The sequence below is a fragment of the Lepidochelys kempii genome, chromosome 3, assembly GCF_965140285.1.
Source record: "Lepidochelys kempii isolate rLepKem1 chromosome 3, rLepKem1.hap1, whole genome shotgun sequence".
Lineage (NCBI taxonomy): Eukaryota > Metazoa > Chordata > Testudines > Cheloniidae > Lepidochelys > Lepidochelys kempii.
In genome coordinates this window covers 41,041,866-41,059,403 of record NC_136382.1, presented here as the reverse complement: position 1 = coordinate 41,059,403, position 17,538 = coordinate 41,041,866, and the positions used below count along the sequence as shown (strand labels likewise).

General features: G+C 38.8%; 1 protein-coding gene across 1 annotated transcript in view; it reads right to left on the bottom strand.

Moving 5' to 3' along the window:
• DLGAP2 (DLG associated protein 2) overlaps positions 1-17,538 on the bottom strand; it is a 695,707-nt gene that overhangs the window by 332,254 nt on the left and 345,915 nt on the right. Inside the window, exon 3 of the mRNA XM_073336187.1 lies at positions 12,703-12,735. Within this exon, the coding sequence (XP_073192288.1) occupies positions 12,703-12,735 (33 nt within the window). The remainder of the gene's footprint in view (positions 1-12,702; positions 12,736-17,538) is intronic.

Below are 17,538 nucleotides of genomic sequence, written 5' to 3'. Positions count from 1 at the left end.
ACTCCATCTATCTTTTACATCTTTGGCTAGCAGCAGACGGTGCAGAAGGGCTGCAAGTCATCCACATCTCATGGCTGCTCGGCAGAAGACAGTGCAGTAGGATTGCTAGCCATCCTCATCTCTTGCCTGCCTGGCAGAAGATGGTACAGTAGGATTGCTAGCAATCCGTATTGCCTGCCTGCTCATTATAAGATGGTTCAATAGGACTGACTGCAGGACTAAAGAGAATGACCTGGTCATGTCACTCCACATTTAGTCCCTGCGCCCATGTCTGCCCAGGCGCTCCTGGCTGATGTGGCCAGGAGCACCTCGGACATGACGATGACGGCTACCAGTCCTATTGCACCGTCTGCTGCCACAGGCAATGGGTTGCTGCTACTGTGTAGCAATGCAGTACCGTGTTTGCCAGCACCCAGGAGACATACGGTGACAGCGAGCTGAGCGGGCTCCATGCTTGCCGTGGTATGGGGTCTGCACAGGTAACTCAGGAAAAAAGGCACGAAACGATTGTCTGCCCTTGCTTTCACGGAGGGAGGGAGGGAGGGAATGGGAGCCTGACAATATGTACCCAGAACCACCCGCGACAATGTTTTAGTCCCATCAGGCATTGGGATCTCAACCCAGAATTCCAATGGGCAGCAGAGACTGCAGGAACTGTGGGATAGCTACCCACAGTGCAACACTCCGGAAGTCGACTCTAGCCTCGGTACTGTGGAAGCTCTCTGCCGAGTTAATGCACTTAGAGCATTTTCTGTGGGGACACACACACTCAAACATATAAAACTGATTTCTAAAAAACCGACTTCTATAAATTCTATCTAATTTCGTAGTGTAGACATACCCTTTGTGAAAAAGGATTTGTGCCCTTAAATTAATTTCACCACAAATTAAATCAGTGGGGGCCATTGTCTGGCTTTTTGGAAAGACTTCCTGCTGCAGCGGCAGACAAGATCAGCATGGGGATTCTGACCCATTTCCCCACCCTCCAGGGGACTGGAAGGGAAGGAGGACTATATACGTTCCCACCGGTCCCCAAAAGCCCTCTTACTTGGACCAGGTGGGGCAGCACCCACCCTCCTAACCATGTGAGTGGTGAAATACTGGGTTTTTTTGGATTCACTGTGGGCATTGCGCTAGTCATTCATTTCTTGGGGGGCTGGGAAAGAATTTCCACCTGATCATCTGATTGGCCAAGGTGAGGGGGAGTCCCCTTCCCCACAATGAGTTTGGAGGAGAGGGAACTTATCTGGGGTAAAACATGGAATGGGAGTTAGGCTATAATGTTGCAACTCATTATATAAACAGGGTGCTTGTCCAGAGCAGCAGAGGGCCAACTCTCCCCTCCTTTATAGGCCCGCCCCCTTAACCCTCTATTGAGAGGGCTGGGGAATGGTGAGGTCCCAGCAGGGGGTTGGCTGGGGATAGGGATGGGTAATGGGGAGGGCTGGCTGAAGCCCCCTGGGTATATATTTAAATGATTATGGGATTACTTGCACTGTGCACTTTTATCTGCTGAGTACTCCCAGACATTTAAGAATAAAGTTGCTGCCTAATTAAACCACATCCAATGTCTTCCAACATAACCAGATAACATGATATTGCAGCATTTTCAGCATTGCAGCATGTTGAGATCCTTGGTTTAATTACCAAAGGATCCACTGTAGAGAAAACTTTTATCAAGTGTTAGAACAACACATGCATAAAATACCAATATTGGAAGATTTCACTGTTGCTTCAGCAGTTTGAGAAATGCTCTAGACTGCACTAAGTGTAATCAGCTGCGGAGAGTTTCTTTTCATAAACTAGTCCATTAGCTGACAGACTACCTGAATAAATCACTTCTATGTGCCCAAATGCAGTTTTGAAGACTATCATGTCAATACAATAGCAACATGCTGCTCAACGCTGTTTTAAAATATTATAATTATTGTAATTTATTAGACAGCATTGCTTAAAAACCATAGCAGACTCCATGAACTGTCATAAGATACATATATTACAGAAGAAAATGACAGGAAGCAGTACATTTCATCTCCTCACATCATGTCAAAAAACAAAACAAAAGCGCACACACACAAAACAAGGCTCAATGAATAATGTAGAAAACATGCTAATTTGTTGCTTTCAAAAGATATTAAAGAACCATGTCAAGATGCATCAACATTAGAGGTACTGAAAGACATACAGGACTACTTGATCTCCATTATATTTCACTGATGCCTGAACATCTATTAGGAGCAATGCATACAACTGATGAAAATGCAGTTGAGTTGGTTAATCCAAATTGTCAGCATTTTTATTTTAATATTTTATTAATCTCATTTCAAAAATCTCTAACACATCCTTTTGATTTCCTATGACCATTAGTCTTATTTAAGCTAGGTGAAATACAAATACTATGGAGCCATCATATAGCCATACAGATGGAACATTATCTATATCGTGAACAGTATATTGCAATATTAAGAAATTCTTTTGGAACTAAATATTGCCCAGATTCCTTATTTTAATAAGGAAAACAATGAGAATTTCTCCAGAAACACTCATCTTAACCAGAAACACAGCTGGCATGAAAGTAGTATAGTTCCAGTACTTTAATAATGACCTTTAAAATGATGGATCTTAATTTAAAAAAGGAACTTTTTGCATAGAGCAGGGTTTTTTGTAACTAAAAGTTATTCTTCAGTTTAGTTTTTAAATTTTTCAAAATATTACCAGATAATTAAGCATAAGTAGAATTAGGCAGCCAAAAAAGAATTTGAAGAGCAACTAGCCAAAGGCTCAAAAACTAATAGCAAAAAAAATGGTTGAGCACATCAGAATCAGTGGGGCTACTGGATAACAGAAGTGCTAAAGGAGCACTCAAGGAAGATAAGGTCCTTGAGGAGAAACTAAATGAATTATTTGCATCAGTCTTCACTGCAGATGTGTGAGGGAGATTCCCACACCTCAGCCATTCTTTTTAGGTGACAAATCTGAGGAACTGTCCCAGACTGAGATATCAGAGGAGGTATTGGAACAACATGATAAATTAAACAGTAATAAGTCACCAGGACCAGATGGTCTTCACCCAAGAGTTCCGAAAGAACTCAGATATGAAATTGCGGAACTACTAACTGTAGTATGTAACCTATCATTGAAATCAGCTTCAGTACCAGATGACTGTAGGCTCAATTACAGGCCAGTAAGCCTAACTTCAGTACCAACAAATTGGTTGAAACTATAGTAAAGAGTAGAATTATCAGACACATAGATGGACATGATTTGATGGGGATGAGACAACATGGCTTTTGTAAAGAGAAATCATGCCTCACCAATATATTAGAATTCTTTGGAAGGAGTCAACAAACATGCGGACAAGGGTGATCCAGTGAATACAGTGTACTTAGATTTTCAGAAAGCTTCTGACAAGGTCCCTCACCAAAGGCTTTTAAGCAAAGTCAACAGTCATGGGATAAGAGGGAAGGTCCTCTCATGAATTAGTCACTGGTTAAAAGATAGGAAACAAAGGATAGGAATAAAAGGGTCAGTTTTCAGAATGGAGAGAGGTAAATAGTGGTGTCCCCCAGGAGTCTGTACTAGGACCAGTGCTGTTCAACATATCCATAAAGAATTTGGAAAAAAGGTGGAAAACAGTGAGTTGACAATATTTGCAGAAAATGCAAAATTACTCCAGATAGTTAAGTCCAAAGCAGCCTGTGAAGAGTTAATGAAGGGATCTTACAAAACTGGGTGACTGGGCAACAAAATGTCAGATGAAATTCAGTGTTGATAAATGCAAAGAAATGCACATTACAAAACGTAATCTCCATACAAAATGATGGGGTCTAAATTAGCTGTTGCCACTCGAGAAAAAGATCTCACTCATTCTGGATAGTTCTGACAGTTCTAGATATTTTACACATTTGGCTAGTTGTCCAAAACTCAACAATATTGTTGGTTTTGATTACAAAATATTCATAATTTGTTTTCTTTTATTTGGATAAAACCCTAACAAAATCAGTATTTCTAGTTGTTTTTCCCCAGACAGGCTGGTAGAAAGATATTAATATGTGGAAATTAGCATATTTATCTGTCCAGGAAAGAAATGATTTAAAAAACAAAATCACATAAATTCTGATCAGATCAACCACTTGCTAGTGTCAGCAATGGGAAGGTATTTAGAGTCTAGCAATCTTGAAACTTGAGTTTTTTGCTAAAATGTAGTACTTAACACAAGTTGGTTTCTCCTTAGACAAAAATACAACAATCTAGATATGTTCTTCATTTGAAAATGTAAATCTGTAGCAATACAAATAACTCATATTTTCATTATTAATATGTATCCAATTTGTTACTTCGCAATGTCCGGGGTCAGAACAACTGAACAAGACATCTTCACGAGCTGTAAAGGCAACGAGAATAAACCCATCTTAATTTACAGGCACTTGAAATTAAAACAAAAACATGTATTCCACATCTTGCAGCCCTTCCTCCGACTTTGCAGGACATAATATTATCACATATAATATTCTGTATGCTGATATAACTTTGCACATTCAACCCCAGAATATTTTCTGAAGTTCTTTAATGGTACAATTAAGATGACAAGATGACCAGCCCCGATTTGCTGAGTCACCAGTGAGGCTCAGCTGTCTTGTCTGAGCTCACACAGTGTGGAGAGGGAGAAAGGCACCTGAGAATCTGGGCCTAACTCCCATTGATTTCAGTGAATTGGCCCAGATCCTCAAACAGTATTTAGGTACCTAAATTCTTCCCTTCCCACTCACTCAGAGGTTTGACTCTCAGGGACCCACATGATCCAATTAAAATCAAGGTTCACAGAACCATAAGAATTGTCATACCAGATCAGACCAATTAGGACTACATCCAGTATCCTATCTAACTACAGCCAATACCAGATGCTTCAGAGGAATGGGCAAGAAAATGGGTAATTATGGGATAACCTGCTTGTACAGTCAAAGTTTCTTCCTAATCCCTTCAATTAGAGCTTGGTCTCTGCACTAATGCCTAAGAATTTATGTACCTAAAATTTGTTTTTCTTTAATTTTTTTCTAATATAGCTGTGGATATTCTCATTATTCATGGAAGCATCTAGTGCTTTTAAAACCCTCTGTAACTCTTCTCCTCCTCCTCCAAGGTATGTTGTGGCAATGAGTTCCACAGGTGAATTGAGCATTGTGTAAAATAGTATTTCCTTTGATTAGTTTTGAATTTTCAGGCTTTGTAATTCACTCACTGTTCTCTTGCTTTGGTTTAAGTATGAATAATTGAAAGGGCCCATTTTTAATAGAATTTGTTGTTTTGTACTTGTTACGTTCCCGCATTTGCATCCTCTTTAGAATAAAGGATCCCAATCTTTTCAATTTCTATTGATGCAATTTTTTCCTCAATGCATCTGAATTGTATTTGTCATCTGTTTCTACATCTCTGCTATTTCTAATAAATCCTATTTGAGATGGAGTGACTGCCAGATCATCCAACCTGACATTCTGCACATCACAGGCCACTAAACCACACCCAGTTATTCCTGTATTGAGTCCAATGACCTGAATCAGTCTAAAGTATTACAGCCCTTTGGAGACCTAGCTAGTGTGTGACACAGGCTAAGAATAGGAGATACCAAGGTGGACTATTATGTGCCACAAGCAGAGACCAAGAGGGAAGGAGGGGCATCAATTCCTAACGCCCTTGTAATGGGAACCAATTTGGAGAGATATATCCAGATGAATCCTATCAGTGGGGCCAGAATCATACCACAGCCATTGACATTACTCTCAAATATATGGCATAGTATTTCTTGTTCCCCACTCCCTCTTCACATCCTAATCTTTTCCATATGCATCAGATGGAGAAAAGGTATCAAACAAATTTCATTGTTCACTTTTAGTGTGATTTAAAGGTAAGCCCTTAAATGAACATCGTCTCCCTGATGTTTGTTCTGTAACATGAAGCACTAACAGTAGTTTGTATTTGCTTTAATCAAGGTCTTCATCCTTCTGTTTTTCTGGCAGAGTTGACAGCAGCTTAGTATGGTATATTATCTTCCACTTTTTCTGCCCCTAGTTCTGAAGCCAATTGTGCATAGCTTGATGAATGAACACTCACTCCCTCTCCTTGCATATGGGATGTTCAGAGTAAAAAAAATCTCATCAAAATATGATCTGATATGTAAATTACCTTGTGAATATGTAAATATGTGTATTCCTTAAACTCACTGAAGCAAGAGAGTGTCAGTGGCACTCCAGTGAGTACATATCTAAAAACAACATGTAAAAACAACTACCTTTAAATTCCATATGCAAATTAAGGGCTTCATTCAACCTTTTTTGTGTATATGTGCATAAATACAAAATCACGACAGATCCTGCAATGCTATAGGGTCCTCCAAGATCCTTCTTTTTAGATCTGTCTGACAGCATAGTCAGAGTGTATGTTTGGAAGTAGTCCTGATAAACTTCCAAAGGGAAGGTTTTAAAGAATAAAAGGTATAGATCTGTTCAAAGCGACACTTGTATCAAATTCTGAGTGAAAAGAAATGAAAAGTGATGATCTCCAAATAGTCACATAATTGAACATGGGTACTGTTCTGATACTCCATTCATTTAAGACCAGACAGCACAGGGAGCTCTCCACATTCTACAACAATATGAAGCTCTCATATGAATACATCTGGATTTTGGAAAATTCAATCCAAGTTGCTACACACTAAGGGATAGTTTTACATAGGGTTGAAGCCAGCCTCCTTCTTGTAGGCCAAATTTGTGCAGGCATTTTGCACCTTCAAGAAATCAACAACTCAGGGGTGGAGAGAATCTGAATACTTGTCCCTCTGAAGTGCCTGACTGGCATCCAAATGCAGGTAGTAGGTTTGTGGGTACATGCTCAGGTTGTGCCCACATATGAATTGTATACGCAAACTGCACCAATAATTCAAGAGTGGTTGCAATTACTATGGAATACTTGGCCCTAAGATCCAAATTGTAAAGTCTAACCCCTTCATAACATACATTTAAGATATGATTATATTGAATACATACAAAAATATATTAAATATTAAGTTGCTAAGTCAAGCATTTAAAAGTTAGGATATGCTAGAATGAAAGTTAACTTAATTGACCTATCTTTTGTATATGTCTTATGAGGCAGTCTTTAATTATATGATCACATACTTTTTTTCCCCCCACAAGACACAGGATGGACCTGCTTTGGGGATGAATCAGGACTGTGTAATAAAGGAAGAGCCTATGACAGATGGGGAAACTTCTTGCAATATCTTTGGGGGTCCATTGTTTTAAATGAATGGTTTGTGTGTGATTGTATTCTACTTCCTGGGGGAGGGCTACCACAACTCCTCCTCAACAACAACAAAAGTGATGATTAATGCAAATCAGCCAGGCTGAAACCCTGCCAGAGAGGTACCACCTTCTGGGAAAGCTCATATAAGATAGTTGAAACTGGATCTTTCAGAGACTAGACAAAGAAAGGGTTTCTTGGATAAACAGCTTGAGTTTAAACCAACTCTTGGGGTTCTTTCTAATGCAAAAAACAGACAGAACCTTCTGTCCAAGGCTGGGCTCCAATCCTTGTGGAAAGGATGGAAAGACTTGACCTACTAAGGGCCACATAAGGCTAATAGATGACCTTTAGTAAGTTCTTAGCAGATGTGTAGGTTCTTCTACTGTTTTAATGTGTTTTATTTGTAATGCTTTCCCCATAAGAATAAATGTGCTTGCTTAGGATGAGTTGTGTGGTAACATAACCGGAGACAATACACTGACCATACCCTTCTGAAAGAAAGAAAAGCACAGGTGTGCAGTGAATGAGGTAAGGGATTGCAGAAAGAGAAAAGGATGGTCTCAGGTTTCAAGTAGTTGAATGCTGCCCTTGAGAACTGGATTCTATCCCTGCCTTAGCCACAGAGTTCCTGTATCATGTTAGTCAAGTAACTTAAATCAAACTTGTGACAGGTGGTCACTAATTGTATGTTCCTCCTTTTCTAGTGCCTGATTTAGGACCCTGAGATCTGATTTGTAGAAGTGCTGAGCACTCATAGCTGCCACTGTAAGTCAGTGTGTCAAGGGAGCTGTGCTTTGAACACTAAAGAGCACCTTATAGGTTCATTATTGTGAAAGATCAGGTTGTAGGCATCTCACACTAGACATCCAGAAAAAAAAATCACTGGATACTTTGAATTAAGTCTTCAGCTTCCTGCCATTGGTGGTTCTTATGTTGTTCTCTGCTAGATTAAAGACTCCTTGACTACCTGGCATTTTCACTCCATGAAAGTTCTTATACTTTTCAAACAAGTCACCTCTTACTCTTTACCATCCTTTAAATGTGGACACCAAAATTTTACACAGTATTCTAGTATCAGTCTCACCTATAACCTATACAGAAGTAAAAATCACTTCCCTGCTCATATGTATTACTCCCTTGTTTACACATTTAAGGATTGCATTAGCCCTCTTTGCCACAAGATCGCACTGAGAGCTCATGGTCAGTTGCTAATCCACTCTGAACCCTAAATTTTTTCAGAGTCACTGTGTTCCAGGATCAGCCCCCCCATTTTGTAGGTAAGGCCTCTATTGTTTGTATCTGTAAAACGTTGCATCTGGTTGTATTAAAGTACATTTTGTTTGAATAGACCCAACTTCTCAAGCAACCCAGATCACTCTGTATGACTTCTCTGTCATCATTATTTAGCATTACATCAATATTTGTGTCACCTGCTACTTTTATCTGCAGTGATTTTCTATTTACTTCTGGATCATTGGTAAAAATAGGGAATAGCCCAGGGCTAGTCCCAATCCCTGTAGAATCCTGTTAGAAACACTCAAATTCAATGATGATTCCTCTTTGACAACTACTTGGAGATTTGTCAGTTAGCCAGTTCTTAGTCCATTTAATTTGTGCTTTATTTTATTGTGCTAATTTTTTAATCAAAATGCAGTGCAGTACTAAGTCAAACACCCTACAAAAGTCAAAGTATATTACATTTATGCAGTTACCTTTGTCAACACAAGGAAAACCATAACAATAGAATACATAAGCTACAAGCTAAAAATGGAAGTGAAAGCTTTATGAGAGTGCTGGCATGTGTTATTAATATTGTAAGCAATATGAAGATGGAAAAGAATGCATAAGTCTCTCCCCATAACTTAGTTCCATACTTTTAAGGTTCTGAGTAGCTGGAGTGTGCCCTGCTACCAAATGTAGTTTTTGTTTGCTAATTTCCCAATTTTTTTAATATAGGTTTAGTGTATTTCAGAGGACAGCTCATGAAAGTCAGGAAAAAGAAGAGCTGCATATGCCTAGAGATCACAGGGAGCAACTGCTGCTGAAGTTACTCTTGACTTCATCCACACTATTCAAGAACATGAGAAGCTATGTTCTGCCTCAGTAAATTCTTTGTCTACAACATTTTCTCTCTGTTTAAAAAGTTACTCAAAGTCAGTACAGCAAGAGCAACCCTTCATGTTTAGCACCAACAACCTTTCAGCTCAAGGGAACTTCGGTGAAGGAATCTGCACCATCCCTCACTTCCCAAAACAGCTTGTAGCCTCTCATGGACTCCTGGAAATTAGATGACACCAGCAGCAGCTACAGCAATAGGGTGAGAATGTTTGTATTGTACCAGCAGATCTGACTAATGCACTCCCCCTTCCCTACTAATATGAGGAATAACTCTCAACAATTAAATATGCTAATGTGGTACAGCTGCAAGTGTGACAATCGCCATCTTAGACAGTAAAAGGGACTGAACTGATGAGCTCTGGATATAAACACTTGAATCTTTACAGCTTGTGCTAAAGAACCAGGCTTTCAAGCTGAATGTTGTCACAGTCTCACATCCTCTGTGAGCTTAGACAAGGCCATGTTACACATACACTGAACAGTTGATCGCACAAGCAAAATGAGTGATAAATAACAAATATGAAAAATGTATTTTATTGATTCACATGACTATTTACAGATCATAGGGTTTTAAGTAAAAAACCTGTTTTGAAGTGGCCTTTTCATCATGGGAATCACATAATCCTTACCATGTCTCCAAATAGATCAGCAGCAGGGTTTGAATCTCTTAACTTTCAGATCACTACCTTAAGTTCTTACTATTTGAGCTGCAGGAGTAAGCACAAACTCCTGTCTAGATGAGGCACTGGAGAAGGACTTCACATGCTCTTCCCAGTGTGTTTCACAACTAGTTACTAGTCCACAGTAGAATACTGGTGATCAGAAATCCTGGATTCCTCCTGGTTCTGGCAGAGCAATGTGGTTTATAGTGGCTAGAAATAGGATAACTCAGTGTGACTAAACCCGTATGGAAAGCTATGTGGTATAGTAGATCAGATGGGGGGTTTGTCATGTTAAAGACCTGGCGTCCGGGCCTGCCCAACCTTGAATAAACATTCTGCTGATTTATTTTAAAATGGGGGAGGAGGGGAGGAGTGTTCAGAAGCACGTTTCTAACTGTCTTCTAGGGAGGGTTCCCAGCCTTAGTCAATCGTGAGCATAATCAACTGGACAGAAATTTAAACAGCATTTAGAAGAGGTAAGAACCTTGCGGCATCCTCTTTCCTAGATTAGGGAACTGCCCCCTAAGGTACAGGGGTAGAGGATGAAACAGTCTCTGCCTCCCTCCCTTGGAAATGAATATAAATGTATTTTCCATGACTAAAAAAAGTTGGAAAATTCTCTAAAGACAAATACTATCTAGCTGAGCAACAGTGTAGCCAATGGACAGATCCTATAGTGTTTTAGATTTCTGGAGTGGGGAGGAAGAGACAATCCAATGAAATAATTGCCAAAATGGGTGATTTTTGAACTCTCATTAGTCTCTCCCTATCAATTCATTTTTCATCAAACCACAATGAAAAATTCATATAATGCTCAAAATTTATATTGTGTGTGTGGAGTTTTTTGCCATTTTATTGAGACCGCTACAAAACAAAAGTGTAAAGCTCATGTTAAAATGAAACTCTGTAAAGCAACCTTAACTCTGGTGCAGCTACCACTGCTCCATAATACTATGGTTAAAACCACTGAGTTTGCTCCGCACCTGGAGTTCACTTATCTTTGCTGAACTTAATGAGTATGCTTTAAAAACCGTAGCTAAGATTTAACAATTAGCATACCAGCAGCACTGCACTCAAGGAGTTAGTTGGTGCGCCAGAAAAAATTCTTAACTATAACAGTTTGTTTCTGCTCATCTAAACACTGAATATCAAGTTAATACAGGTCCCACCAACAACACACTCACTGACCATGTGATAGATTTTTTTTTAAACACATAAAAATAAAGGGCTTGTTATTGAGTAACTGTTTTTAAAAAAAAAATCTGAACCCTGTTGTTCACTTTTAAGGACATGAGTTTTTGAATTCAAGTTTGCAAAACTGAGTATGTACTTCTGGTTTTCTGGGGAAAATGAGCATGATTGTGGAAAATCAGTTTAGTCATGCACAACAACAACAGTATTAATCCAACACACAATTGTACACAGAGATAGTGAAGTCCTCAGTTTGCCACATAAGGCCACTGAACATCTGTTTTATGCTTTTCCTTTATTTGGTCTAACTTTTTATAAAGTGCATGGAAAAAGCACTGCAACTAGAACGGTAGCTTTTTGTAAAAAGAACACAAAAACGTCAAAACAAACCTGTCAGGATGGCTAACAAATCAATACAAGCAGATGAAAAATGTTCTTATGAACTGGATTGTTTCATTAGTTGCAACACCCCAAGACTCATCACATCAGATACCATCTTTAAATCTCCTGAATACAGTTATTAGCTTCTCCTCCCCACCTCAAAATATAGAAAGCTTTGTTTTGCTTTTCAGAAACTATTCTGAAGAGATAAAGTGCTGAAAAATTAAGCTGCTAGTGCATAATCATGCTTCTGAGTTTTGTAAAATGGATGGACATGGATCCATCATGGCCAGTATTTTGGATTACTTTTGACAGAGAGGTTCCAGATAGCTGAGTTCGAAGATAAAATGTAAGAGGAAAATTGTTTAATAGCAATAAGGGTAATAGAATATGAGGTTTTTCTCCAGCAATGGACTCTTTGCTTCGAAGAGTAAAACCCTCAGATTCACATCAATGCTTATTTAGGTAAATCCTACATCTCATCTTAGTGTTAATCTGGCACTGAAAAATAAATATCATTGGTGCATATGTTTGCATTAATGTTATTGCCTAATTATCCTTGTTTCAAAAGTAGTATTTATTCACTTCACCTGTTAAAAAAGAGCCTCTCTTAGTACTCTGAGTTACAATAAACATGAAAATGTGACCCTTTACAGATTAAGTCATTTTCATTTACATTATCCAATGTCCTTTTTTTTTCCAAATAATGTCTTCAAGTGCCTCATCAGTGTTTCATATCCCATATTACACTGGCAAACACAAAAACTGAACAAAAAGCAAATATTTCCATTTTTACTGTAATGGAATATTTGTCATTTAAGATAATTTCCTTCTGCCTGGAGCATGTACTGTGCTTTACTCAGTTTAATTTGATTCATTTTGGTATCTAGCACAGCAAAGTGTGAGTGTTTCTTGTGTTAGCATCATTTCTAATACCATGTTCAATCTACTGTTACCCGTACAAATGAACTAACAGACTAAACAGATCACTTGAGTCAAGCCTGTGCACTATCAGCTTTGAAAATGATTAAGAATATAGAAACACACTCACCCTCAGGCTCACCACAGAGTGTACACTGTGACTCTGAAAAGAAAAAAGAAGAGAGATAAAAGTCATTTCTTCTGCTCATATTTGAGATCATTACTTCTGCTCAAGAGATACCAAATCACAATCATTTACAAATGTAACTCAAACTGGCAGTACTCAAACTGTGCATGAATGAGAAGTATCACAAGAATGATAGCTAGGACCAATGGTCCATCTAGCTCAGTATCTTCTTTTTCGACAGTGACCAATGCCACATGCTTCAGAGGGAATGAACAGAACAGGGAAATAATCAAGTGATCCATCCTCTTTCATCCAGTCCCAGCATCTGGCAGTCAGAGTATGGGGTTGCATCCCTGACCATCTTGGCTAATAGCTATTGATGGACCTATCCTCCATGAACTTATCTAATTCTATTTTGAACCCTATTATACTTTTGGCCTTCACAACATCAACTGACCACAAGTTCCACAGATTGACTGTGCATTGTGTGAAGAAGTACTTCCTTTAGTTTGTTTTAAATCTGCTGCCGATAAATTTCATTGGGTGACCCCTGATTCTTGTATTATGTGAAGGGGTAAACAAACACTTCTTTATTCACTTTCTCCATACCACTCATGATTTCATAGATCTCTATCATATCTCCCTTTACTTGTCTCTTTTCCAAACTGACCAGTCCTAGTTTTTTAATCTCTCCTCCTATGAAAGCTGTTCCGTACCCTTCATTATTTTTGTTGTTCTTCTCTGCACCTTTTCAATTTTTAATATAAAAAAAGATATATGGGGTAACCAGAACTGCATGCAGTATTCAAGATGTGGCCATACCATGAATTTATATAATGGCATTATGATATTTACTGTCTTAGTATCCAACCCTTTCTTAATGCTTCCTAACATTCAGTTAAGCTTTTTTGAACGATGTTGCACACTGTGTGGATATTTTTCCAAAAACTACCCACAACTCCAAGATTTTTTTCTTGTGTGGTAATAGCAAAATTGAAACCTCATAATTTTGTATGTATAGTTGGGGTGGTGTTTTCCAATGTGCATTACTTTGCATTTATCATCATTGAATTTCATCTGACATTTTGTTGTCTAGTCACCCAGTTTTGTGAGATCCCTTTGTTAAATCCAAAGGGAACGGCAAAGAGTTAACTATCTTGAGCAACTTTGTGTTGTCTGCAAGCTGTGCCCCCTCACTGTTTACTCCTTTTTCCAGATCATTTATGAAAATACTGAACAGCAGCAGTACCTGTGGGACACTGCTATTTATCTTGGTTCATTCTGAAAACTGATCACATATTCCTACCCTTTATTTCCTATCTTTTAATCAGTTATTGATCTTCACGAGAACTTTCCCTCTTATCCCATGACTGCTTGCTTTCTTAAGTCTTTGGTGAGGGATCTTGTCAAAGGCTTTCTGAAGTTCAAGTACACGATAGCCACTGGATTACCCTAGTCCACCGGCTTGTTGAACCTTTCAAAGAATTCTATTAGATTGGTGAGGCATGATTTCCCTTTATAAAGCCATGTTGACTCTTCCCCATCAAATCGTGTTCCTCTATCTGTCTGATCATTCTGTTCCTTTACAATAGATTCAACCGCTTTGCCTGGGACTGATGTTAGGCTTACCAGCCTGTAATTGCCAGGATCTTCTCTGGAGCCTCTCTTAAAAATTGGGGTCACATTAGCTATCCTCCAGTCATCTGATAAAGAAGCTAATTTAAGAAGTACCACAGTTCATACTTCCTCAATTTCATATTTGAGTTTCTTCAGAATTCTTGGGTGAATACCATCTGGTCCTGGTGATTTACTACTGTTTAGTTTGATTAATTTGTTCCAAAACATCCTCTATTGACCCCTCAATCTGGGACCATTCTTCAGATTTGTCACTTAAAAAGAATGGCTCAAGTGTGGGAATCTCCTTCAGATCATCTACAGTGAAGACTGATGCAAAGAATTCATTTAGCTTCTCTGCATCGTCCATGTCTTCCTTCAACAGCACCTCAATCATCCAGCAGCCCCACTGACTGTTTGGTAGGCTTTCTGCTTCTGATGTACTTAATTATTTTGTTGTTAGAATTTGAAGAGCAACTAGCAAAAGACTTTTACTTTATTATACACTTATTATACACTTTTACACTTGAGTTGCCAGAGTTTATGCTCCTTTCTATTTTCCTCAGTACAGTATGTATGACTTTCAGTTTTTAAAGGATGTCTTTTTGCCTCTGCCACTTGTACTTTGTTTAGCCATGGTGTCATTTTTGGTCCTTTTACTGTTTTTTTTTATTTGGGGTATACATTTAATTTGAGCCTCTATTATGGTGTTAAAAAGTTTCCATGCAGTTTGCAGGCATTTCATTCGCATGACTGTTCATTTCAATTTCCGCTTAACTAGCTTCCTCATTTTTGTCTAGTTCCTCTTTCTGAAATGAAATGCTACTGTGGTCAGTTTCTGGTATTTCCGCTTCCCCTACCCCCAGGATATTAAATTTGATTACACTTTGGTCACTATTACTGAGCAGTTCAGTTATATTCACCTCTTGGACCACATCCTGTACTCCATTTAGGATTAAATCCTAAACTCCCCTTGTGGATTCCAGGATTAGCTGCTCCAAGAAGCAGTCATTAATGGTGTCTAGAAATTTTAACTCTGCATCCCATCTTGAGGTGGCTTGTATCCACTCAAATATGGGGATTGTTGAAATCCCCCATTACTGAGTTTGCTATTTTTATAGCCTCTCTAATCACAATTACCGTCACCATCCCAGTCACGAGGTTGATAGTATGATTCTACGGTACAGTTTGATTCATTTAATATCTTGACTATGTTTTCTTTCACATATAGTGCCACTCACCTACTAGCACAACCTACTCTGTAATTCCTATATATTTTGTACCCTGGTATTACTGTGTCCCATTGATTATCATTGTTCCACCAAAGTTTCTGTGATGCCTATTATATCAATAGCCTCATTTAATACCAGGCATTCAAGCCCACCCATCTTAGTATTTAGACTTCTAGCATTTGTATACAAGCACTCATAAAATTTTTTACTTTTTAATTGTCTGCCTCCATGTGGTATAACTGAATGTGACTCCTTTGTTTGATTGTTTCTCTTCTCTTGTACTTAATCAGTTTCTATTGTCTCCTCTTTATCAGGATATAGAGAATCCCTGTTAATAGATCTTCTCCAATGGAATGTCTCTGTCGGACTCATATGCTCCTCTGCACCAGTCAGCATTCCCCCAGACAGTTTAAAATTTCTTCTACCTTTTTCATTTTACATGCCAGCAATCTTGTTCCATTTTGGTTTAGGTGGAGCCCATCCTTCATGTATAGGCTCTTTCTTCCCCAAAAGGTTCCTGGATTCCTAATAAACCTAAAACCCTCCTGCCTACATCATCATCTCATCTACTCACTGAGACCCTAAAGTTCTGCCTAACTGTCCCTGAGCATGGAACTGGAAGCATTTCAGTGAATACCAACATGGAGGTCCTGGACTTTAATCTCTTACCTAAATTTGGCCTCCAGGCCCTCCTACCTTTCCCCTATATCACTGGTACCTACATGTACCATGGTCACTGGCTACTTCCCAGCACTGCACGTAAGTCTGTCTCGATGTCTTGAGAAATTCATGACCTTTGCACCCTACAGGCAAGTCGCCATGAGAGTCTCCCGGTCAACATAAACTCAGCTATCTGTATGTCTCATGATCAAATTCCCCATTACTATTACCTGACTTCCTAGTAACTGTGATTCCCTCCTGTGGAGAGATATCATGATATCCTCTGAGCAAGAGGATATCTGGAAGGTGAGTTCCAACTATGGGATCATTTCCCTCCTCTTCAGTTTGATGTTCTCCTTTCCCAAGACTTTCATCCTCCTTAACAGCAGAGAGGCTGTCAGACTGCGGGTTGGATTGCTCTATTGTGTCCCTGAAAGTCTCATTCCATTTTTATTACACCAAAATTGCAAAAATTACTTTTAAATGAAAATAAAGTTCTGTACAAGGATTTTTTTAAAAATAGGTTTTACTCAAATGTTTAAACAATGACAGATTTGACTCTCAGTTACAGCCATGAAATCCCACAGATTCTAGTGTAGTGCGAGGGTGTAACTAAAAACATTTGGTACCTTAATATTTTGGATAGGGAAAACTGCATGTAGTCATTGGCATCTGAATATATAATGCGCTCTTAACTTTATTACTAAGAATAAAAAATAATAATGGGGGAAGAGTTTACACTCTTTTCTTCCAGAAGGTTTCTAAATTCTCTGGGTCAAGTCCTGCAAATTAGTGAATAATATGAGTTATGCCCCTCATTAAAATATTCAGCAATAACACTAAGGAATAAAGACCCCTGATGCTTCTGTCCCTCATGTACATATCCCCAATGCAGTGTTTGGCAAAGCATGCGAGCCCCCCAGTCACACCTACAACATGCTCCTTTCCTCCTCTCTGAATTTCTCTGTGGGGAAATGCCAATGAGTTCTGCTCCTCAGCAAGGAGGGGAATGCAGAGACTTCTTGCAAAAGATTCCTTCTTCCTGATATCTCAGCACGTGCTCTCTCTCTCTCTCACACACAGTATTTCAGCTGAGTTTTCACCCTTACTTGGCAATGAAGGGCTGCCTGTGATTAGGCTGTTTGTCTTACATGTGTTTTGTATAGCAAACACAAAAAAATCTCTATCCCCTGAAATACCACTACCTCTGGTGTGGTGACTGTATCAAATTGTGGGATAACTCTATAATGTAGGACAAAACCTGAAAAATACCATTATCAGTTGAAATCACAGGGAGTAATTAAATCAGTGGAATATAATGACATTGAAGTAG